This window comes from Eptatretus burgeri, chromosome 22 (assembly GCF_056783735.1).
Source record: "Eptatretus burgeri isolate ZD-2024b chromosome 22, Ebu_testis_v1, whole genome shotgun sequence".
NCBI lineage: Eukaryota > Metazoa > Chordata > Myxini > Myxiniformes > Myxinidae > Eptatretus > Eptatretus burgeri.
Window position 1 is genome coordinate 710913 of NC_140982.1, and position 26073 is coordinate 736985.

A 26073-nucleotide genomic window follows, 5' to 3' on the forward strand; every position below is an offset into this window, starting at 1 on the left:
CTATGCGGTGTATAAAAACGATTGGGTTTGATTTCTACCTTGTGAATATTAAACGCTGTGCGGTATATAAACACGATTGGGTTTGATTTCTATCTTGTGAATATTAAACGCTGTGCGGTATATAAACACGATTGGATTTGATTTCTACCTTGTGAATATTAAGCGCTGTGCGGTGTATAAACACGATTCGGTTTGATTTCTATCTTGTGAATATTAAACGCTGTGCGGTGTATAAAAACGATTGGGTTTGATTTCTATCTTGTGAATATTAAACGCTGTGCGGTGTATAAACACGATTGGGTTTGATTTCTATCTTGTGTATAAACACGATTGGGTTTGATTTCTATCTTGTGAATATTAAACGCTGTGTGGTGTATAAACACGATTGGGTTTGTTGTGAATATTAAACGCTGTGTGGTGTATAAACACGATTGGGTTTGATTTCTATCTTGTGAATATTAAACGCTGTGCGGTGTATAAAAACGATTGGGTTTGATTTCTATCTTGTGAATATTAAACGCTGTGCGGTATATAAACACGATTGGGTTTGATTTCTATCTTGTGAATATTAAACGCTGTGCGGTGTATAAACACGATTGGGTTTGATTTCTATCTTGTGAATATTAAACGCTGTGCGGTGTATAAACACGATTGGATTTGATTTCTATCTTGTGAATATTAAACGCTGTGCGGTGTATAAACACGATTGGGTTTGATTTCTATCTTGTGAATATTAAACGCTGTGCGGTGTATAAACACGATTGGGTTTGATTTCTATCTTGTGAATATTAAACGCTGTGCGGTGTATAAACACGATTGGATTTGATTTCTATCTTGTGACTATTAAACGCTGTGCCGTGTATAAAAACGATTGGGTTTGATTTCTATCTTGTGAATATTAAACGCTGTGCGGTGTATAAACACGATCGGGTTTGATTTCTATTTTGTGAAAGTTTAACGTGTGGGACAGTGTTTATCTCCCTGTCTATCTGTACAGAGTCCCGCATCGTGAGGACAGAATAACACCAAATATGAGACACAGACTCGGCACATTCCAAAGAACCGTTGACGGAAACCGGAAGTGATGTAATAACGAACGATCCTGTTTCCTCGATGGAAGTGACCAGAGTCTGGATCTCCACTTCATATTATCATTCAGGTTTTGGCTTCTGAGTTGTAATATTAATCTCATCATTATTGAGAATTTTAATCGTGTTGTAGTTTTTCTCGTAACACAATTCAAAGAGAGAACTCGTGTTCCTTCCAGTCTCCTCCAGTCAGGACGATGCGCGATGATCCGAGATCTCTCCGGTGAAGATCACAAAACGAACACCCTGAGATCCACGAGCGGCTTCGATGGAGGAAACACGGTCGATCCCGGAGTCCGTCCCTCAAACCGCGGGTCCATGGTCGGTTCACCCGAGGATAAGGAGTCCGGACCCGGTACGTGACGTGAACTCCGAACCGACATCTTGTGGTTCCTGAAAGTTTATTATTTACTTCATGGATTGTTTGTGTTTCAGATTCTGTTGTGAAAGTGAAGGTCGAGTCCGACGTCGTTGATGATTCGTTCGCTCCATACGAAGGTTTGAACCACAAACTCTTTCTTAATGTTCACACGGTAGTTTATTGTTTATCATGATAATTATAATAATAACAACTCGATATCCGCGATCACCAAGGAAAGCCTACCCTGGCCTCCCCCATCTTATCCTTAGTGATCGCCCATGACTTACCCTGGGCTCATGATCCCTGATCTCCATGGTAAATGTTTGTTTCGACTGCCATTCGACCTTGACCATCAACATTCAGGGAGAAACTGTGATTTAAGAAAAAAAATTTGGAAAAAAGTTGTGAAAAATGTTAAACTCTATAATTGGGTCATGACTTGAAAAAATAGGTCAAGGTGTAAAAGGTCATGTCAATGCCACGTACTTTTTATTCCCTTTACTGATTCAAAATGTCATTCCGAAGGTCCCAGCCGGATCCGAGAAAAAGTTCGGACATTTATACAGCTTAGACATTGATACAGGTCAGACATTGATACAGGTCAGACATTGACACAACTCAGACACTGATCCAGCTCAGACATTGATACAGCTCGAACATTGATGCAGTTCAGACACTGATACAGCTCGGACACTGATACAGCTCAGACACTGATACAGCTCAGACACTGATACAGCTTGGACACTGATACAGCTCAGACACTGATACAGCTCAGACACTGATACAGGTCAGACACTGATACAGCTCGGACACTGATACAGCTTGGACACTGATACAGCTTGGACATTTTGGAAATTGTGAGTGCAGGAGGAAAAAAACAAAAAACAAACCAAAATGATGGTTTCGTACTCTTAGGGGTCTGAGAAACACTGTGGTACCATGAAAAATGGGGTCTCATTGTGGAAACATCTCCTACAACATCAATCAGTCTTCCCCTATCCTATTGGAGGAAGTTTAATAATAATTAGAGCAGCACTCAGTGGAGCGCATGCCTCCACCAGTCTGACCAGTTTACATTTTGTATCCCACTGATACGCCGGATCTGGATTCAGACCTGAACCAAAATCTAATCGCTTGTTCTTGTCATCGACCCAACTCATCCAACTCGTTTTGTCATAACTCGTCCACAACGTTTTGAGATATCGTGCCACATGTCGTTGCTCACCCCGTCAATGGTGAAGAACCACTTGATAAAGTCTAGTATCTGGATGTTCAACAAAGTTTCATCCTCATCCATCCACAACCATTTGATGTTCCTGATCACAGACAAACAAACAGAGAGGTGTGAAAACATAACGTTCGTCCACCTTCGGTGCCAAAGGTGATAACTAGAGAGTTTATAGAACACGTTACCTCAAACAGTGTTCATTCAAAACATCTCATGTTCGTGCTGTACTTCCCTTGTGTTCACAGGAGGAACCTTGTGTTTAAGCTGCGTACAGAGAAACCGTCCCATATAAAGAGAGGGACACTTTGCGCCTCCCTCGATACAGGATTTCAATTGAAATAAAATAATTGTTTGAAACATCGTAAAGAAAAATCTGGAAATTTAACGCGATTGAAGCACGATGAAGATACGGCCGAGCGTTGCCGTCGTTGGACACGCTGGCTCATGTCTTCCCTTGATGGAACGACGGGGACGAACTCCCTTTTACTCTCCACTATGCTTAACCAGTCGAGGCAGACACCCGGACAGTTTGGAAAAAGTTGTTTATTATGATTTGTAAAGAGCACGTATATACAAGCAGTGTCACGATCGAGAAATCCTTATGCTTCGCACGTAACCCCCTCCTCGTAAGTCACTTGTCACAGATACGAAGAGGTACCACAGTCATTCTGGGAAAGAGAAGAAAGAGGGAAAGGGAGAAGAGCGAAGAAGAGCTGGTGGGTTTACATGGGTCCAAATAAGTGGGGGGGTTGGTGAAATGTGCAATGCAAACTGTTTTGAGAGTTGCGAAGGGTGAATGTGTGTGGTGTTAGATTAATTGGCGTGAGTGAGGCGTGACCATCAGAGCCCTGAAATGGACAGTTGGTGTTTTGTGTTGATTGCTCGTGCGTCCAGAGGGAACGAGGTGAAACGGAGATAGAGGAGGAAGTTCGTAAGTCAGTGTGTTTGGACGACGTGACCAGGAAATCTCTGCTGGATCTGTCCTTCTGCCTGGTGTTGGACTTCGCTCACTTGTACTTGTTCTCCAGATACCAGCCCGTGTGGTCTCTCCATTCCCAGGTGTCCTTTTGTTTGGGACTCTGGTTCAGACTTTTAGAAGCCCCGTTCTGCGCTCCACCAGATACGCACCTCTTCTCATTTTTCCTTCTCTGCACCGCACTTGCACGTCATTTGCACCTCCTCACTCACGCACCGGAGACACCCCTAGTTTTCCTCCCTATTTCCACCACTGAAGCGACTGGGTTCACGCTGGTCCGTTGGTCGCTCCAAGTATCCCAGAGATCACAATCACCTCGAGCTGTCTCCATCTTTCTTCCTGTTCTAATTTCCTCAGGTGTGTATCTGATGGCGCCTGTCGTGTTATTGTAATATTATGGCACCTGTCGCGTTATTTTAATATTATGGCACCTGTCGTGTTATTGTAAAATGATGGCACCTGTCGTGTTCGTGTAATATTATGGCACCTGTCATGTTATTGTAATATTATGGCACCTGTCGTGTTATTGTAATATGATGGCACCTGTCATGTTATTGTAAAATGATGGCACCTGTCGTGTTTTTGTAAAATGATGGCACCTGTCGTGTTAGTGTAATCTGAAGGCGCCTTTCGTGTAAGTGTAAGTTAAGAATGTGTAAGTTGTCTGTATCGGGTGAGCTCTACACTCTGTCCTCTTTTGTAAAAACTGTACTTGCATTTCTTTTACCTCACTCCACAAATCCATGCCAGATAATATTGCTCTTGTATTAAAACCTTTTATTATTGTGCCACATTCCCTTTCCTCGCCATAAATATTGTTACGGTTGTGGAAATTCACAGGAAACCATATAGGTCCTGAAATCAGTTATGTCGATAAGTCTGTGTTCAGATAGATTTCCCCACCGATTTTTCACGGGCAATTATTCGTGTGCCGGGCTGTGAATCTTTAGTTAGCCATTATTCTTTTACTATCTTTATTTTGGACCAACCGCTTCACAACAACCACCTCCACCACCAACATCGCTCTCATCAACCATCTCCACAACGACCACCACGACATCCCCTCACAAACTACGCAACAACGAACAGCAACGCCTGACCGTCATCTCCATTGCGCCGCCATCTTTGCACCAGCAACGGCGAATTCCCCATGAACAACATCTCTACCACCATACCCGGGGACTCCTTCGTTGGCACCAGGGTCGATGATTTCACCCACGTCCGCTCTCTCCGAGCTTCGTGACAATTCGGATCAAAAGATCGAAAGGGGTGGAGCCAGCGGGGGGTCAGAGGTGAGAGATCGGAGATCAAAACCTCGCCTCACGGACCCAATATAAGGGCGCGAAGAGAGGCCAGGCAGGCAGTTGTGTGCAGTCGCGTTGGGAGCTGGGTCAGCCTGGAGTCTGCAGTCGGTGAGGAGCTGGAGAGAGCGGAGGAGACGGGAGCCTGGAGCGCAGCCTGCCATTCCATGCCGAGCTGTGGGTCGCTGGGAAGAGGCCGGAGAGGAGTCGCCAACCAGCGGCATAATGGTCCGAGGTGATCGGGCCCCGGGACAGTCCAAACGACGCAGAGGAACGGACGGGCTCTTAAGAGAGCAACTCTGAGAGAGCAAAGGCCCGTTCGTTCCTCTGAAGCGTTGTCGACTTGGCCCGATCGACCGGGCTGCACGACGAGGCCTGGGCCGCGCCGCGGTCACGCCAGCTGCCGTGTGGACGGGACGCCGAGGAGCACCCAGCGAGTCGCCACGAAGGCGGCAGGTAACCAGCGCGGCCTCTCGCAGCTTCTTCGGTCTCCCAAGCTCTGAGAAACATGAAAGGCTTACGAGCCCGGGCCTTTTCTTTCCGGGGTTGTCTTTGAATGAACGTTGTGGCGCCATGTCTTTAAGTAGAACTGTAAAGTGCATGTAAATAAATAATAATAGAACGGCTGTAGGCTTTGTTACTCGTGTCCTGCCCTTACCCCCATTGCATTAATTGCATTGCTTGTCCCATACGTGCATTGGTTGCATACATGACTGCATGATTGCATATGTGTCGTTCTATAAATAAATGTCCTTGTGTGAATGTTCACCCGTTCGTCCCGTCCTTTTCCTTCAAATTGAACTGCCGTATTGCATTCGAAATAATAGCTGGCTTATTAAGAGCCGATAATAGAATCGGATCCAACGGGGCTTTCGTGATAATACCCCGCTCGGTTATCCCAAAACGGAACGAGCTGCTTAAGCGGCTCGTTTCCAAGCAGGCCCCATTGAGGTACAGTCTCTCGGTAGTCTGCCCGCGTGATAAATTAGGTAAATCGACCATTCGGCGATCGGACCCTGTACCGCGGGTAGAGTGTTGACTCGTCTGTGGTGTGCAATAAAAACACACCCGTAGCGGGATTTTGGCGTTGTTCCGAAAGCTGCGACGAGATTGCTACGTCGGTGGGCGAGCGCGGCGCTATTAGCGAAACGCGGCCGCCCGCGCGCCGGCGGGCGGAAATCTGTAACGATATTAATAAACCTGCTTATATGATAAATGTACCCAGCTCATTCTGTTTGATTCCTATTGGGTCAGAGTCGTCCACACACACGTTCTCCTGGAAGTTCTGTACCACGAATTTGCTGTTATCAGCTGGTGCGTACTTGGCAGCTCCGCTCGGCTGTACCTGCTACGTTTAAGTGAACACAAGTACGCATCGAGGGCACGGAACTCGCTTGGTGCGGTCAATCCATCGGAAACGGAAACACGTGAAGTAGTGTAATCCTTTCTAGGATTGGTAGTACCAATCAGCGTTCGTGCTTGCTTCGCAACCTGTCTGCACGTGGAGTTATCTGTGCCCGGCGGCATCAAGAACGGGAGGGAGGGACCCGAGGGCTTCTCCTCGTCGCGACCCTCAAACCTGGATCCGCAACAATATTAACAACGAAAGTTGTCTTTTTAGAACACCCTGAAGAACTTTCACCATCGATCGTTTTTGGCCTTATTTATTGGTATTGATAAAGCATAAGTTTAAGTTTACCTGGTTAATTTGAGTTAAGTTATCTGATTGAATTGGGCATGGTGACGTGTGTGATTGTGACAATATCTTGATTCAATCATGTTTATTTTTTAATGATATATATTTTTTTTCAGATCATGTTGTGAAAGTGAAGATCAAGTCTGAGATCGTGGATGAATCGTCCTCTCAAGACAAAGGTGTGAACCTGATTTTTATCATAAACTAGCGTGGACTGGCTCGCTACGCTCACCTCTCCACACGTCGTTACAGAGACTGACGTCACAGATTTCCTGTTTTGTCATGATTTCCACCAATCATCATCCAAACATTTATTTTATTCAAATTTATTTGTAATATTGGTGATATTTATTATATTTACTTGAAATTTCATTTGTGATATAAGAAGAGCCGAAGTGGTCGAAGTGGTCAAGGGTCGAAGCTCGCTAATCTGTCTGAAGGGTCCAAATAGTGTTAAGGTCTGAGGGGTCTTTTGGGTCTTTGGCTTTTGGGTCTTTAGGAGCTTCAGCATCTTTTTGGGTCTCTGTGGCTTTTGGGTCTTGGAGTCTTAAGGGTCTTCTGGGTCATATGTGAGTACATGTCCATGCACATGTGAAATACAGTTTCTTTGTAAATCCCAGATACCTGACCTCACCTGTGTTTGGAGCTTTGGTTTGAACCTGAGCTTGAAGTGCATTAAATTAAAGTCTTTTAAATTTAGAATTATTCTCACTCAGAGTTCAACGTCATTGTAATCGTCATCACAAGATATTTTAACCCTCGCCGAGGGAGAGGGTATTGTGTTTGGGTCTGTTTGTTTGTCTGTCAGTCTTTGTTTGTCCGCACAGAACTTTGGTGTCTTGGTCCACAACCGCTTGTCGGATTGAGACAAAATTTTCACCACAAGTGCGACTACTCGTGTGGAATGTTTTGATCATAATTATGACGTCATATGTCACGTGGTGTGTCAACCTTGTTCGAAAAACGTTGGACCTCTGTATCTTTGAGACCGCGAGGAAAAATTGAAACTTCGCTTACAGCAAGTACTCCTCATGGGGAATAAGTGTGATTCTTTAAATGTCATAGGTACCTTCGTTATGACGTCATAATTGCATTTGTAAAACGCGACATCTGATCGGTATGAAAGTTTTTGAGGGTCATCTTGGGCTAAAATGGAACACAGGGGAAAAAAATTCGATGACGTCATCGGTCACGTGATTCGGCAGCGATATTGTTTTAAAAAAAACAGAAAAACCTTGAAAAATATTCCTCTCCGAAGTGGCTGAACAGATCGAGGTGAAACTTTACTTGTATGACCACCTATCCATGAGGAACAACAGGTTCACACATATAAAATCATAGGTCACATGGTTTGGCAGCCATTTTGGATTTCACGAAAACCTCCAAAAATCTTCTCCAGAACGGCTGGACAGATCGAGGGGAAACTTCACACAAATGTTCCCCAAGCCGTGGGGGTACAAGTTTGTTGAGGAATAATTGATCGGTCACATGGCTTAACAGCCATATTGGATTGAAGAATAATATTAAATAATGTTTTCTTTGGAACCGCTTAATCAATCGAATGTCGCCCACATTGAATTAACCTGACACTGATGATATCCCACAATTCCTTGCAGTAAACACATGATGACCTAATTGGTTATGGCAGTTCCTTTTTCTTTGCAGAGAAACAAATGAAAACCGTTTCGTTCACCAACTCTGCACAGTTCTCCAACGAAGAAGATAATTTCAATCATCATTCCAACCCAGTGGAGAACAACAAACGAACTCACACTGGGGAGAAACCTTTCAAGTGTTCTGTGTGCTCGAAGGATTTCAGTTACTTATCAACCTTGAATAACCATCAACGAACTCACACTGGGGACAAACCGTACAAGTGTTCTGTGTGTTCGAAGGATTTTAGTGACTCATCAACCTTGAATAGGCACAAACGAACTCACACTGGGGAGAAACCGTACAAGTGTTCTGTGTGTTCGAAGGATTTTAGTGAGTTATCAACCTTGAATATCCACAAACGAACTCACACTGGGGAGAAACCGTACAAGTGTTCTGTGTGTTCGAGGGATTTTAGTCGGTTATCAACCTTGAATATCCACAAACGAACTCACACTGGGGAGAAACCGTACAAGTGTTCTGTGTGTTCGAGGGATTTTAGTCGGTTATCAAACTTGAATATCCACAAACGAACTCACACTGGGGAGAAACCGTACCAGTGTTCTGTGTGTTCGAATGATTTTAGTGACTTATCATCCTTGAATAAACATAAACGAACTCACACTGGGGAGAAACCGTACAAGTGTTCAGTGTGTTGTAAGGATTTTCGTTGGTTATCAAGCTTGAATACACACAAACGAACTCACACTGGGGAGAAACCGTACAAGTGTTCTGTGTGTTCGAAGGATTTTAGTGGGTTATCAAACTTGAATAGACACAAACGAACTCACAATGGGGAGAAACCATCAAGTGTTCTGTGTTGTTGTAAATTTATTTTCGTGGGTTGTCATCCTTGAATAAACATAAAGAAACTCACACTGGTGCGAGCAGTTTTGTTGTGGATACCCCCGCTGTGAGTGATTCCGAGTGATGTCTAGTTATTAAGCAAACTAGTGAGGAGAATGCAAGCAGGCAGAAACAAAACCCTGGCATATACCTTCTTGGTCCGACTCCTCTGAGTGTCATCGTTAACCCCTATCAAGCAGCCGAGTTCCTACGGTCTCTTGGGAAAGCAAGATAGCTGACTGCAACAAAAATATGCCGCCTCCTCTCCTCTGTCTCCCCACCCCCCCCCCGCTTTCCTGTGTCCTTGATCTGTCCCCCCTATATTTCCACAGGAAGCTCAAGGTCCACCAAAAACCCTCTACTGGTGAAACTGCCAAAATCACGTATCACTGTTCACATTCACTCTTTCATTCCACTTTTTTCCTGCCTTTGGAACAAACTCCCAACACGCTCTTCAATCCCAGTCCTCCCTCCAGGCCTTCAAAACAGCTGTTCACCTCCATCTTTGATTTTCCCGCATCTAAAATCCTGATTTTCACTACCCCCATTAATCCACCCCAAACCTCCTTCCTTCAAATTCCCTGGTTTCCTTCCTCAAAGTACCTGCAGTACCATCTTATTTACCCCGTGTACCCGCCCCATCCCTCTCCCTTCCACGGATCTCCTGTTGTCTTTGTTCCCCACTATTTTGTGCTTCCCTCTGCAGAAACATTTTATCATGATGTGTTTGGGGATGATAAAATAAATAAATTGATGATGATTAAAACTTGGTCTTAAAATGAAAATGTTAAACCTGAAGTAAAATGTACTCAAATATGATAGGATTATTTTAAAATATGTATCCATTTGGAATTAACATAATTTCATTTCTCCTCTGTGTGGAAAGATCACCTGTCGAGTAAATGTGTAAACAGATTGAACTTTGCCAGTAAGTTGAATTTAAAGAAGAATTGCCTGTCATTTTAAAAGCTATCTAAAGGAGTTTTTAAAACAGACACAAACAAGTTGGAATGTGGATTTGAGGTGTCCAGATGGATTCACGAAGCTCTGGTCGCTTCAAGATAATTTTGTTGCAGGCCGGGTATCGGTGCCGAGCATGACCGCTCGATGGAGCAGAAGAATCGGCTCAGCTGAACACACCGGAATTGAGGTCGTGCCTTTTGCATAAGTCTGAAAGGCACGGGTCCCTCACTGGACCATGAATCGCCAATAATTCGACCGCGTGGGGTAGGGTCAATTGCCAAACTTCAATATACCTAATTACCCACGCGGACAAAGCTACCGGGGAATTCACACCCTTGACGGACCTCGAGCGGAACGAGCCGATACCGAGCCTGAACCGTGTGTAACCCGAGCGGAGATTACCAAGGCCCATGGGACCAAATGAACAATTTACGGCGTCGTTATTTCTCAATACACACCGTGCCAAGCCAATGAAAGAAACACAGAAACGAGCTGGAACATTTAACAAAAGGTATATTAATTTATAACGGGGCAGGGGAGCACGCAAGAAGGCAGAGTTAACCGAATACTGAAGGAAGAGCAATTTATGTACAAGCACTTATGCAGTTTTACTGAAAAGAATAGCGCCACAAACACACACACGTACACCCAAAAATAAACGGACCCGTCAGGTCTTTATTGGAGGCCTCCAGCTCGAGGTAAGGCGAGCTGGAGGTCAGAGCCTATTCTTGGACCTTCCCGCCTCGTGCGGTCTTCGACGATCCGGTGTGGCAGGACTCCAACCCGCCACTCAATGCCGCTCCAAGCCCAGGCAGGCGATCCTTGCGGGACAGGCTCGCAGGCATACAGGCCACGACAGAAGACGCTCTGTTGGCGGGACCCCAGGAAGGCGACGACTGGCTTCAGAAGACCACCAGACGACCGAAGACCAGAAGACAATTCTCAACAACTCTCAACTACTCTACTCTCTGGCCCACGCGCGCTTCTCTTATGCCCCGCTCGCACTCCCTCATTGGGCCAAGAGAACGCTCTATGCCCATATTTGGAGCCAAGCCAGAACGAAACGCTTGTGCCCATATGGAGATATTGAACATCTCCCAACACTGAAAACAGCCATTGTTGGCAGAATTACTTTTTAAACAGTTGAAAGTAACCTTTTTAAAAAAAGACCACAAGCATTTATTGATTTTTCTTTACTGCTGAACATCTGGCGAGCAGAGCAAAAGATGGAATGCTGTGATAATAATCTTCCTGTCACCCTCGGTATTCTTAGCCAAATACTGACCAAAAACAGATCTTCCTGCTGATGGAAGATCAATACTTTGTCAGTCCAAAGAGAGAAAACAGTACTAGGCTTTTCCACTTCAAAGGAAAATGATCTCTGGGAATGGAGAAACAGATGGTTCCACAAGGGGTGGGGGGGGGGGCAGAACAAATTGTATATAGAGCAAGCCAAAATGTTAAGCCAGCCAGAGTTAGATTGAGCTGGACTACTGTGGGTATTCTGTGTCTGTCTGTCTCTCTCTCTCTCTCTCTCTCTCTCTCTCTCTCTCTCTCTCTCTCTCTCTCTCTCTCTCTCTCTCTCTCTCTCTCTCTCTCTCTCTCTCTCACTCTCTCTCTCTCTCTCTCTCTCTCTCGTATACATGTTTGATGTGAATTAAAGCTCTTCTCTACCACGATCAGTGTGGACATTGCTTGATCTCAATCAGCCTTGGACCTGATCTCAACATTTGGCGTAGTCGGCAAAGGATAAGCAGACCAAGGAGAAAAGAACTGTCCTGGTGTGACAAAAGAGGAGAGAGCCGGCCAGCTTAAGATAAGGTAAGAAGAACTGCCTCTTTTCTTGCACTGGGGCATACAAGTTCGCTGCTCTTTGTGATCTGTCCTTATCTTAAAAGAACAAGGGAAGAAGGAGCTTTTGTACACATCAAAAGGGGGTACCCCGGGAAGGTTGGGGTCCATTGTGAGGTTGAGGGAAACCCAGGAAGGGGCAACCCAAGAACACCTCAGGGAAAGGGTCCAAATGGAAGATTGAGGAAAGGGAAAGGGTGTAAAAGCTCCTGACCAAACCCAAGGTATTCCGTTGGGAGATTGAGGTCACGGAAGGTGTGCAAGGGAGTGTGAGGGTCTGTGGGAAGGTGTGAAAGACGCCCGACTCAGCCTGAAAACACCCCCAGGCGGGAAATACTGAACGGCCCAAGAATACTCGAGGAAGGATCAGGGAAAGGTGGAAGAATAAAGCTGTAACGGAAATTATGGACCTAGGTCATGTGATCAATAAGAAGTATGGTACGAAGGATTATATAAAAGTACCAATATGCAGTCCTAAGATGAGATTCGTTAAGATATGCATATGTGAATAAGCCCGAACCAGACTTGAAGCTTGTAAGATGTGTAAGGAAGAAGCATGACAAATAAATAATGCTGCAAATGTGAAGTAGCAAATAAAGTGTTAATGATTAAAAGAACAAGTTGAGAAAACACAGGGTCCCGCCCATGCAAACTGCAGTGCAGGGCGGGAGCCAAGGGAATCCATGCGGGTGACTCACTTGCATATGTGAATAACTCACCAAGTTTGTCTCCGAACCTGGGAGGTATGGGGCTGCTGGCCACAGTTTCTGCCTTCCCGGTTCAAGAAATAACTCCAGCGGCACCAGGAGTACAAGCTCAATCAGTGCACCCAGTTGAACATCTCCCAACACTGAAAACAGCCATTGTTGACAGAATTACTTTTTAAACAGTCGAAAGTAACCTTTTAAAAAAAAAGACCACAAGCATTTATTGATTTATCTTTACAGCTGAACATCTGGCGAGCAGAGCAAAAGATGGAATGCTGTGATAATAATCTTCCTGTCACCCTCGGTATTCTTAGCCAAACACTGACCAAAAACAGATCTTCCTGCTGATGGAAGATCAATACTTTGCCAGTCCAAAGAGAGAAAACAGTACTAGGCTTTTCCACTTCAAAGGAAAATGATCTCTGGGAATGGAGAAAGATGGTTCCACAAGGGTGGGGGGGGGGGGCAGAACAAATTGTACAAAGAGCAAGCCAAAATGTTAAGCAAGCCAGAGTTAGATTGAGCTGGACTACTGTGGGTATTCTGTGTCTGTCTCTCTCTCATGTATACATGTTTGATGTGAATTAAAGCTCTTCTCTACCACGATCAGTGTGGACATTGCTTGATCTCAATCAGCCTTGGACCTGATCTCAACAACCATATTTGGGGCAAAGCCAGAGCGCAACGTTTGTGCCCATATTTGGGGCGAAGGCAGCACACCAACGTCCAGAGAAACCCCGCCAAGCACACTGGACTCCGCCCACGTACGTGCTGACACGCACGTGTGCAATGGTGCCGGTGGATGATGGTGGAAGGTAGTGAAGACAGGTGTCGTTGTCGTTGTTGGTAATTTAAATCCTAACAATCAAAATAACTCACAGAGCACGTACAATTAATCACCTATTTATAATAGGATGGGACCCTAACGAGAAACACATATTTACCGAAATAACTGATCTCGAGGACCTGGCTGTTGTGTGCAGTAAGCTTACAAATTCAAAACAATATATCTTCCGAGTTTTTGGAGAAGCAGACTGCTTTTAACCTGCAGAAGATGGAAACTTGTTTTAATGGCCATTAGAGTTGGCGTTTGACGTCATTCTAGCATTCTGTGTGATTAATGTCTGGGTTTGAGTTTGTGTTCCAACCATTGAAGCAGGAGCTGTCAAAGCAGACTGAAGATAAGGTTCACCTGGAAATTGTCAAGACCGGGCGAACTGGCGTCAGTGTCAGAAAATTATAAAAACTGTCTTCCTGGAAACTACATAAAGATGAAGATTCTCCGGTTATGTTGAGAGATCTGGAGTGAATTTGTCTGTCCAGGATCTCCTGTGCTGGCGCATATAATCTGTTTGTTCAATAAATGTTTTAAAATTGTACTGACGTTCTGCATCTGTATCTACACCTCTCCCATCCCTCTTGTTTCCTGCCTTGTTATATGTTCTGTGTATTCACTCTTACATGAGCCTTGACTTGGTGTCCAAAAAACAATGACAATCAGTCACAGGAAGTGACTGAAGGGACAAAGACTCCTGCTCGGCTGAGGCCAAAGTCTGTGTGACCACTCCGAGCAGCTGGAATGTGTGCTGAAAAGGATAACGACTGCAGCTTCTCCAGTGAGGAAGGGGATCCCTGCCTCATGAGATGACAGCTGTCTACACCAAAGGTAAAAAGGTGTCACCTGTTCCACAACCAATAACTACGCGGTTCCAGACAAATCGGAGAAAAATAAATCAACAGAGCGTGAGCTTCGAGGAGAAGGAAATCATCCTCCACTGCAAAGTGTATTCCACACACGATGCATGGGGGACTAACGGTGGAGGAGAAAGATTCATAAACCAATTGAAGCAAACAAAGCTGTCAGCCAAGGCCAAAGGTGTTCCATGATCGAAATTCAATTCAACAGCATCAATGAGGGGAAAATACTTCACCCAGGAAAGAATAAAGGAAATAACTGACAAAGCAAGACAACAAGCAATGGGACACAAAAATCGGATGACCTCAGGAGAGAGAATCAGCGTAAAAATGCAATACTGGACAAAGAAGGAAAAATAGACCTTAATATGGGCAATGGGACATTCCAAACAAAAAGGTGTGAGAAAAGGAAGTGTGAACACCTGGGAACAGATATTCTGAAGACGATGCCCTGATAAAGTTAATTTTAATCAGGCAACACTGAACTCAAAGAAAAACAAGATCATCCAAGGGAAAATATTCACAAAGGAGGAACTAAGAGTCAGAGATGAACAAACTGATGCGGTAATAAGAAATGACCAGTCACCTGGAAATGGTGACTGACCACCGATAAATGGTGTCCGACCACCTATAAATGGTGACCGACCACCTATAAATGGTGACCCACCACCTATAAATGGTGACAAACCTCCTATAAATGGTGACCGACCACCTATTAATGGTGACCCACCACCTATAAATGGTGACCGACCACCTATAAATGTTGACCCACCACCTGTAAATGGTGACCCACCACCGATAAATGGTGACCCACCACCGATAAATGGTGACCGACCACCTGTAAATGGTGACAAACCTCCTATAAATGGTGACCGACCACCTATTAATGGTGACCCACCACCTATAAATGGTGACCCACCACCTGTAAATGGTGACCGACCACCTATAAATGTTGACCCACCACCTGTAAATGGTGACCCACCACCGATAAATGGTGACCCACCACCGATAAATGGTGACCCACCACATGTAAATGGTGACCTACCACCTATAAATGGTGACCCACCACCTGTAAATGGTGACCCACCACCTATAAATGGTGACCCACCACCTGTAAATGGTGACCGACCTCCTATAAATGGTGACCGACCACCTGTAAATGGTGACTGACCACCTGTAAATGGTGACTGACCACCTGTAAATGGTGACTGACCACCTGTAAATAGTGACCGACCACCTATAAATGGTGACCGACCACCTGTAAATGGTGACTGACCACCTGTAAATGGTGACTGACCACCTGTAAATGGTGACTGACCACCTGTAAATAGTGACCGACCACGTGTAAATGGTGACTGACCACCTGTAAATGGTGACTGACCACCTGTAAATGGTGACTGACCACCTGTAAATAGTGACCGACCACCTATAAATGGTGACTGACCACCTGTAAATGGTGACTGACCACCTGTAAATGGTGACTGACCACCTGTAAATAGTGACCGACCACCTGTAAATGGTGACTGACCACCTGTAAATGGTGACTGACCACCTGTAAATGGTGACTGACCACCTGTAAATAGTGACCGACCACGTGTAAATGGTGACTGACCACCTATAAATGGTGACCGACCACCAACGTCACAACTTTGGTTTTTGAAACGATGGCTGGTTCTCTCCAGGGGTCTCTGCTGACTTTCTCAAAGATAAGTTTCCGGTCGTTGTTCATCGCGTTTTGACTTCATTTTGTTGCCTCCGTGTTTCCTGTGAGTTCCTCGTTCGGTTTTGTTTTAAAACTTGTGATATTTGGTGAGTTTTACTTTATCTTGTCATGTCAGGTTACCCCGTCCATGTGCTCCATCGTGTTTATTTGTATTTTCTCCTCATTACCATCAGTTTCTATTTTCTGCACTCTTCCCTCCACCCTCCATCTTTCCCTCCCAACTATACCCTTTGTTTCATGTCTTAAAATATAAAAAAATACAAAAAAAACCTTTTCCCTTCTCACCTTCTACCCCACGTCACCACGTGACTTCCTGTACCAACTCTTCTTCTTTATCTGCCCTGACAATCCCACACTCATCATGAAGGTATTCACCACACACTTTCACAACCTTTTCTTCAACTTTTCCTTCACTCCTCCCCCCTCTTCCCTCATCTTCAACAACAACAACAACAACAACAAAACAACGGTCTCTCATAATGATTCAACTTCCCCTCTTCTCTCGGTTCTTCTTCTTCAAAATCTTGTGTTCAATTCGACCTTTCTTTCATCCCGTGTCGAGAATTTCCATCTGTTACAACGTTTCCTTTCTCCACTCTGATCAATTCTTCTGAGCTCCATCAATCTTCCAATGTATTTAAAGGAATCTCTGATCTACAAATTAAAAAAATCACATTTTCCAACGCTTGTTCATCTTTCATCATTAATTATTCTTTTTTTTCTAACTTCAGTGCAAATTCATCCACCTCCTTAAATCTACCTCCTCCTCACTTCTTCCCTGTAATACCCCTCCCTACTCCTCCTATCTTTCCCCCCATCCGAGCGTCTCTCCACTGTCCTCTCCATTACTAACAGGTCCTCCTCTGGTATCCCAAACTGTGTGGTTTTCAAACATCTGTGTTCTCTGTTCCAACCTCACAAATGTCTCACACTCTCATTCAGCGCACTCCTCGATATCTCGAACACGCTCTCTCTTTCCTTTCATCACATCTCCCCCTCTTCCCACGCCCCACAAAGCAAACTTCTCTCTCTTCTCCCTCCAAGCTTCCCCTCAATTGTCCCTCCTCACTGCTCCCTTTCAAATCTCCCCCTAACTCCCCCTTATCAAAACTGTCCCCCTTCTTGTCCACAAATTTGCCTCCTTCCCCCACCCTCTTTCTTTCAGCTCATTCCTCCACCTCCTCCAATCTCTCATTTCCCTTTGCCGCCTCTCTTGTGACTCCCCACTGCTACTCATCCCACACCACCCAGCCTTTTGTCCTCTTCCTAATCCGACCCTCTCCCCGAGCTCTTCCACAATCTGTTATCAACTGTCAACAACTCTCACTACCCTCCACCTCCCTTTCCCTGCACACAAAGCCTCCTCCCCTCCCTCTTCCTGAACAATAAGGTGTCTGAGGATGCCCCTGATTCAGGATATAATTAAATCAGGCCGTTAATTGTCTTCAAAAGGAATTTTAAAATTAAACAAAACACTCATGCACTCCCTTGGAGTTCCCTTCGTGTGCATACAAACTTTCAGGCTGCTTGGTTTCATGGTTTTTGAATTAAGGAGTTGACACACATACTCACGAGCTGACTGACTGAATGATCCACTGACACACTCTGACATTTATTAGTATCGATGAAGAGGATGCTTCATTGAGCTGAATGGATATTGTTGCGGTTGAGGAAATTCGCAAACCACCATTCAGGTCCCGTAGGTGAGATATCTCTGTAAGTACATGTGCAGTTAGCCCCAAACCGTTGTTTAGAGGGAATAAATGTGATTCATTCGGGCTGCGACCCTTTGAGATAGCCGTTTTTCTGTTCTATCTTTATTTTGAACCAACCACGTCTCAACCGCCATCACACAACAACCACCAACCACAACGCCGCTTCACAACAACAACAACGCCAACAGCCACGATCTTTACCTTCACAACTCGCTCCCGCAAACATCGCATCACCGCCATTCCGAACGGCACCATGGCCATAAACCACCACCATAAACCCTCCACCACCTTCACCTCTCTCCTGCGGCCATTCCCACGCCACCTGTGAGCACCGAGCGTCGGGCTGTCCTGGGCTCGTACGGGACGTGCGCCGAGCCGCGAGTGCAAAATGCGGCCTTTCCGAGGAGAATTCGGATCAGGATTGCTACACGCTCACTTCTGATCCGTCCAATCAGCAAGCGCGGGGCGGTTTGGCCCCGCCTCCAGGCGCGTCTGTGTGGAATCGAGATATGCAAATTCTAGGATAATGGGGGGATTCACGCCCCTTTTCCTCCGTCCAATGGGCGAGCGTGGCTCCACCCCCGAGCTCGTTCTGATCCAGAAATTTGCATATGGGTTCTCCTGCCAGCCTATAAAGCGCCGAGCGTGGGGCGAATCTGGGAAGAGTCGGTTTGAGCAGAGTCGGCCTTGGAAGAGTGGCGAGTCGGCCTTGGAAGAGCGGAGAGTGTTTTGGGCAGAGTCAGTTTGGAGCGCGGAGTGGAGTCGGGAGGAGAGGGCGTCCCGGTGGTTTTTGGCAGTCGGCTGAGGAGAATTGGGGGAAGAGACCGAGGAGCTCGGGTCCGAGGCAAGGAAGACGGCGGTCGGCGACGAGGTCGCGGTGGAATCGCTCGTCACGGGACCCAAGCAAGCCGGCTATCCTCTTTGCCCAGAGCATCAACAATTCCCCCCCCCCTTTTTCCCCCGCGCTGAGATAGTGCGAAAAGGGAGCCCTGTTCCCACCCCACTCCAAGCAGTGCCAACGAAACCCGCGAAGGAGCACGAAGTCGGGGCACCGCCGCGCTGCCACATTTGCGGCTCATCACAAAGACACGGGTAGGACCCACCCGGTCTCGCGGACCTGTCCGCTCTTTCAGGTCCCACGCAAATATTGGCCCACAGGCCCCGTCTGCCCCCTTGTCTTTGAGGGTGGCCTTTTCTTTTGTTTCTGTGTAAACGTGCGTGTGTGGCGCCAGTCTGGTGAAGTAAAACTGTTAAGTGTTGCCGTGTGTCGGTCTTATTCGGTAGTATTTCTGCGTCATTGTTTCTTTTGTTGCATTTGCTTTTTGTGCATAATTGTTTTAATTGTATATGTGTGCTCTCCGTGTGCCGCGGAATAAATGTGCATCATGTTGAACTGTTTTCACGTTTCGCTTCGTCTTTTCTTTAATTGAATCTCCATCTTGCTTCATGTAAAGGGTTCGTCGTGGGCTTAATACGCCCGATAATTAATCGGAACCATCGAGGCCGACGATAACACCTTTCGGTTATCCCGATAGTACGGAACGGGTCGCTTAAGCGGACCGTGTCCGGAGTCGACCTGTGGCGAGGTGCGATCGCCCGGTCTACCCTCCGTGTGGGTACTTAGGTAGGTCGAATTTGGCGAACAATCCTATCCCACACTGGTGGCCGATTGGCACGATCGTGGTGAGGCCGAAAGGCCCACCCGTGACTAGCTCCCGGCGTTAGTCCGAGAGGATCACGACAGAATTGTCCGTCCGGTGGGCGACGTGCTGCGATTCGAGTCACGTGGCCGTTCGCACGCCGGCGGGCGCGAATTCGCAACAATATATTTAATCTGGTGTTGGTGCAGTGCAGGCATGATGGTCCGAATGACCTCCTCCTGCGTCTCAGTTCCTCATTCCTTGTTTATTATTTTTCTCACATCACTGTTGGTGAAGGACAAATACTCCCTCAATTAGCGTTTTCACTTGACTGATTTATCAAAGTGATAGTGGACGTCCACAAGGAAATCTTCAACACTGAATGTGAAGGCCTTGGAACCCTTCTGTACCGTGAGATGTTCAACAAGTCACGTGGGGAGGAGGGGGGCACCCTGGGTGCATCGACGGCTGTTTCTGTTTGATCCTCTGCAGTGCAGAGTTATTCTTCCCAAGCGTACTTGATGCATCGTCCTGCAGTTGTCAAAAATGAAACCATTCTTTTGGACTATAGGCCATTGCCTTCAATTGATTCTTATGGTTCACTCCTTGGCAGGATATAAAATATTGTTTGAAGTAGGGATGGCTGGAAAGTTTAATTTTCCACTCTTGTAGTTTAATTTTTTGACATTAAAGTACACTGTGCTAAATTAAAGCTTGCAAACGCAGAGGGACAACAGATAATCAAATGAAGATGGGGATGGTCACCCAACAAGTACAGGTCCAATCGGAGTGGCCTCAAAATGAATATCACTCAGGTTAGATCCCGACCAGAAGAGTGACAATTTCCACTCGGGCGACTACCTCCACCAGATGATCCACCTTATACTCAGGTGAAGCACACAACTGTGTTGCAGACCTTACCGTGTGTGCTGTTTCACCCCCGGTGATCTTTGCCGAGTCGAGAGTGAACAATGACTATCATCGCCACGCCTCAGCGCAGAGCGCCATTTCCTGTGTGTTTTGTATTTCACGGCGATGGCCCCGCTTCACACAGTCTGGGCGACAGAGGCTTCATTGGCTTGAGCCGTGACCTCCTGAACCAGAATAGGAGGATTGCTCTCTGAACTACGACACAATGACTGGTAAATCTAAGGTACGTCAGGGCAGAAAAAATCTGAAAGGATGAACCCAAAACATTCACCAAATTAAATTTACCTGAAAGAGAAAAATTGGAGGTGAACTTGAAGCTTATACTTGGGAAGGTGAATTTGGTCGAATATACAAGAAAATAGAGAAATGTTCTCCATCGAGAAAAATCTTAAAAAGAGCGGCAGAAAGGAAAGTAGGAAGCTTGGATGATTGGAGTTCAGGGTCAGCAGTCATGGAATCATTTAATGAAGTCACCTGGAAAGTCGGGCAAGATTGTCAGACATTTTTGAGGGGAAAGGTGAGGTCATATTGAGGAGAAATTTATCTGACGGCCATCAGCCTGCATCATGGCGGCCATCAAATAAATATCGATAAAAGAGCAGAAAAGAGGGGCAGAGAGGAAAGTAAGAAGTTTCGATGATTGGAGTTCAGGGTCAGCAGCTGTGGAGTCATTTCATGAAGTCACCTGGAAGGTAGGGCAAGATTGTCAGACATTTACGAGGGGAAAGGTGAGGTCATATTGATTTTCTGATTTTCTCTGAAGGCTGCCAGCCTGCATCGTGGCAATGCTAAAATAAATTAAGTACCTGGAAAAGAACAGGCAAGAAAGAAAGTATCCAAAGCAGGAAAGTTTTATTGTTTTGTTCCTATCAAAATTTTGCCTATTGTCGTCATTTTTAAAAAAATATTTACGCTCGTGTGCAGCTGAAACTACTGAAGCAATCGTTCTCAAATTTTAACACGTGATAGCCAATCTTTTTGAAATAGTCTGGGATCAAATCACGTCATAATCGCACTTAACGTCACGACGTTACTTCAAAAAAAGGTGAAAACAAGCTTTTGATCATAACTCAGTAAACGGAAGTCGTAGTGACTTCCAGTTGACGCCAAAACAAACTTCAATGGAATATCTAAATGTTTTAAAATGCATGTTAGTACAAATTATGCACAGTTTTCGCAAGCGTATGATGTCAAAGTTTTTATCTATTGGCCTGATTTAAAAAAAATTCTATTCGTTCTACAGGTCACAATTCTTAACCGATTTGGATTAAATTTTAACAGCTGATAGAAATCCACAGTGCAAAAGGATATGTGACTTTTGGTGATGTTCAAGATCAGGATCTGGATTCTGCATCACTTTATATTATCGCCCATTATAAACCAATGGAGAATTTTGTTAATTACACATGGCTGTTTCTCAAACAGTTTTGCACTTATTATATTGAAACTAATACTGTCTATTTATGCATGTAATATTAACATGTGTACAAAGTTTGATCGAAATTGACCCAAGGTCAAGGTCAGGGTCACACAAAACATGAAAAACACACATATAAAATACATATTTTTGTTTTACAACATATTTCAAACCTGATAACGGGATCGTAAAGCTGTTAGGGTTGAAAAGCAATTGGTTCCGACGTATTTTCAAATATTTTCTGCGATCAGAATGAAGGCAACAAGCACCGATGATAAGTTGTTGAATGTCATATGGAGACTTTAAATGAGTTGTGAAAATGTTCAATCTGCTGCCGTTACCATGACAACGCGTGCCTGATAATTGTTATTTGTGACGTCGCGTCAATTTATTAATGTACGAACTAATAAACACCACACATTCCATGACATTACAGCTTGGACCACCACCACACGGAAAGGTCAACTAACTCGCCAAGTGTCGTGCTAAGCACGATTTTTCATTCTGTCTGTTTGTTTGTCCGCACAGAACTTTCGTGTTTTTCTCCGCAAGTGCTTGTCGGATTGAGACAAAATTTTCACCAGAGGAGCGACTACTCATGGAGAATGTTTTACTGGCTATGGAGACGGTGGCCGAGTGACTGGGTCGCGGAGACGGTGGCCAGGGAGATGGTGGCCGTGGAAACGATGGGGAGACGATGACAAACAACAACAATCTGCTGTTTGATCAAACACATAAAATTAATATATTTTAATTTTTCATTCATTGGCACAAGAAATTGTCTTCGTCTCTCAATTTGTTGAGCGTGAGAGGTCGATGACGTCACGGGCCGTGCCGAACGTGAAAGGTCGATGACGTCACGGGCCGCGAAGACGGTGTGTAAACACGATTGGGTTTGATTTCTATCTTGTGAATGTTTGACGTGTGGAACAGTTTTTATCTCCCTGTCTATCTGCACAGAGTCCCGCATCGTGAGGACAGAATAACACGAAATATGTAATGAGACAGACTCGGCACATTACAAAGCACCGTGAACGGTAACCGGAAGTGATGTAAGAACGACTGTCCTGTTGCCACGTGGGTGACCAGAAGTCGGATCTCCACTTCATATTGTTATTCAGGTTTTGACTTCTGAGTTCATCCGAGGATAAGGAGTCCGGACCCGGTACGTGACCACTCCGAAGTTAGATCTTGTGGTTCCTGGATGTTTAGTTTTGATGGATTGTTTGTGTTTCAGATTCTGTTGTGAAAGTGAAGGTCGAGTCCGACGTCGTTGATGATTCGTTCCCTCCGTACGAAGGTTTGAACCACAAACTCATTCTTCATGTTATCATCAAAATAATAATAACTAGATATTACTAACTAGATATTACAAACTCGATGTCTGCGATCACAAAGTGAACACCCTGTCATCCACAAGAGCCTCTATCAGAGGAACCGTCCATGGACTCCTTATATCCCTCAAAGAGGGAACCGTCCATGGACTCCTTATCTCTCTCAAACAGGGAACCGTCCATGGACTCCTTATCTCTCTCAAACAGGGAACCGTCCATGGACTCCTTATCTCCCTCAAAGAGGGAACCGTCCATGGACTCCTTATCTCCCTCATAGAGGGAACCGTCCATGGTCGGTTCACCCGAGGATGAGGAGTCTGGACCCGGTACGTGACGTCACTCCGAAACAAGATCTTGTGGTTCCTGGATGTTAAGTTTTGATGGATTGTTTGTGTTTCAGATTCTGTTGTGAAAGTGAAGGTCGAGTCCGACGTCATTGATGATTCGTTCCCTCCATACGAAGGTTTGAACCACAAACTCATTCTTCATGTTCAGACAGTAGTTTATTGTTTATCATGATAATTATCATAATAACAACAAGATATCTGCGATCGCCAAGGTAAGCCTACCCTGGCCTCCCCCATCTTACCCCAGGTGATCGCCCATGTCTTACCCTGGGCTCATGATCCAGTGATGGCAAATGTTTGTTTCGACTGCCATTCGACCTTGACCATCAACATTCAGGGATAAAGTGTGGACGCACGGTCGACGCAGACTGCCACGGAGGCCGTACGTAGGATGCACGGCGGGCGTAGCGGAACCGTGTGTCGACCCTGCGTTGTCCGCAGGTCATCAGAAGACCGCAAGGCCACCGTACGATGAACACAGGGACTACCCTACGGCGACCGTGGAAATAGTGCGGCCGCCGTAATTTTTTGGGGGTTGGCAAAATTCATTTTTCATTGATAAGAGCCTACGGCAGCCACAAGAATAATGCAAGCCCACCGTACGCCCGATGTACGGTCGACGTGGAACACATCTACATCACAGCTTGGCTTGTCGAATTGCTACGGCCAGCGTAGAAATGAAAAAAGTTATAACTCCGCGCTATAATTCCACGGCGACCCCAACAGCCTGTAAAAGAGCCATACGGCGTAGGGCCACCCTGAGGCCACCTCAGAAACTCTGTGGCCGCCGCACGTTTCTGTCAATTCGTTTCTGTCAATGTACGACCGCCGTATCCTAGCTGTAGAGCAAATGTGACTTCGGCCTTAACACAAGTACACATCGGGGCACGGAACTCGCTTGGTGTGGTCAATCCACCGGAAACTGCCAGGATTGGCGGTACCAATCAGCGTTCGTGGTTGCTTAGCAACTCGCCAGCATGCAATTATCTGTGCACGGCGGCCTCAGGAACGGGCATTCTGGAGGGACCCGAGGGCTTCTCCTCGTCACGAGCCTCGAACACCGGTTCCACAACAATATTAACAACCAAAGTTGTCTTTTTGGAACACCCTGTAGATCTTTAACTATCTATCATTTTTGGCCTTATTTCCTCGGTTAAGGATAAGTTTAAGTTAACCGAGTTAATTTGAGTTAAGTTATCTGATTTAATTGGGCACGGTGACGTGTGTGATTGAAACAATATCTTGATTCAATCATGTTGAAGTTTATTTTATTTTTTAATGATTTTTTTTTCAGATCATGTTGTGAAAGTGAAGATCAAGTCGGAGATCGTGGATGAATCGTCCTCTCAAGACAAAGGTGTGAACCTGATTTTTATCATAAACTAGCGTGGACTGGCTCGCTACACTCACCTCTCCACACGTCGTTGCAGAGACTGACGTCACAGATTTCCTGTGTTGTCATGATTTACACCAATCATCATCCAAACATTTATTTCATACAAATTTGTTTGTAACGTTGGTGATATTTATTATATTTACTTGAAATTTAATTTGTGATATAAGAAGGTCCAAGTGGTCGAAGTGGTCAAGGGTGTGAGCTCTCTAATCTGTCTAAAGGGTGTAAAGGGTCCAAATAATGTTAAGATCTGAGGGGTCTTTTGGGTCTTTGGGAGCTTCAGCATCTTTTTGGGTCACTGTGGCTTTTGGGTTTTCTGGGTCATATGTGAGTACATGTCCATGCACATGTGAAATACAGTTTCTTTGTAAATACCAGATACCTGACGTCACCTGTGTTTGGAGCTTTGGTTTGAACCTGAGCTTGAAGAGCATTAAATTAAGGTTTTTAAAATTTAGAATTATTCTCACTCAGAGTTCAACGTCATCGTAATCGTCATCACAAGATATTTTAACCCTCACCGAGGGAAAGGGTACTGTGTTTGGGTCCGTTTGTTTGTCTGTCAGTCTTTATTTGTCCGCACAGAACTTTGGTGTCTTGGTCCACAACCGCTTGTCGGATTGAGACAAAATTTTCACAAGTGCGACTACTCGTGTGGAATGTTTTGATCATAATTATGACGTCATATGCCACGTGGTGTGGCAACATTGTTCAAAAAACGTTGGACCTCTGTGTCTTTGAGAGTGTGAGGAAAAATTGAAACTTGGCACAAAGCAAGTACTCCTCGTGGGGAATAAGTGTGATTCTTTAATGACGTCATAGGTGCCTTCGTTCCGACGTCATAATTGCATTTGTAGAACGCGACATCTGATCAGTATGAAAGTATTTGAGGGCCATCTTATGCGAAAATGGAACACGTCGGGGGGGGGGGGGGGAGAAATCGATAAAGTCATCGGTCACGTGATTCGGCAGCTATATTATTTTCAAAAAAGAAAAACCTTCAAAAATATTCCTCTCTGAAGTGGCTGAGCAGATCGAAGTGAAACTTTACTTGTATGACCACCTATCCATGAGGAACAAAAGGTTCACACATATAAAATCATAGGTCACATGGTTTGACAGCCATATTGGATTTCAGGAAAACCTCCAAAAATCTTCTCCAGAACGGCTGCACAGATCGAGGGGAAACTTCACACAGATGTTCCC

General features: G+C 45.2%; 1 protein-coding gene across 1 annotated transcript in view; it reads left to right on the forward strand.

Moving 5' to 3' along the window:
• The window catches only part of LOC147008011 (uncharacterized), a 75850-nt gene that overhangs the window by 30339 nt on the left and 19438 nt on the right, over positions 1-26073 (forward strand). The window contains 9 exon segments of the mRNA XM_085865967.1: positions 1160-1443; positions 1524-1586; positions 6767-6829; positions 8316-9157; positions 13827-13898; positions 22937-22955; positions 23028-23090; positions 23525-23587; positions 24766-24828. Of these exon segments, the coding sequence (XP_085722093.1) occupies positions 1160-1443; positions 1524-1586; positions 6767-6829; positions 8316-9157; positions 13827-13898; positions 22937-22955; positions 23028-23090; positions 23525-23587; positions 24766-24828 (1532 nt within the window).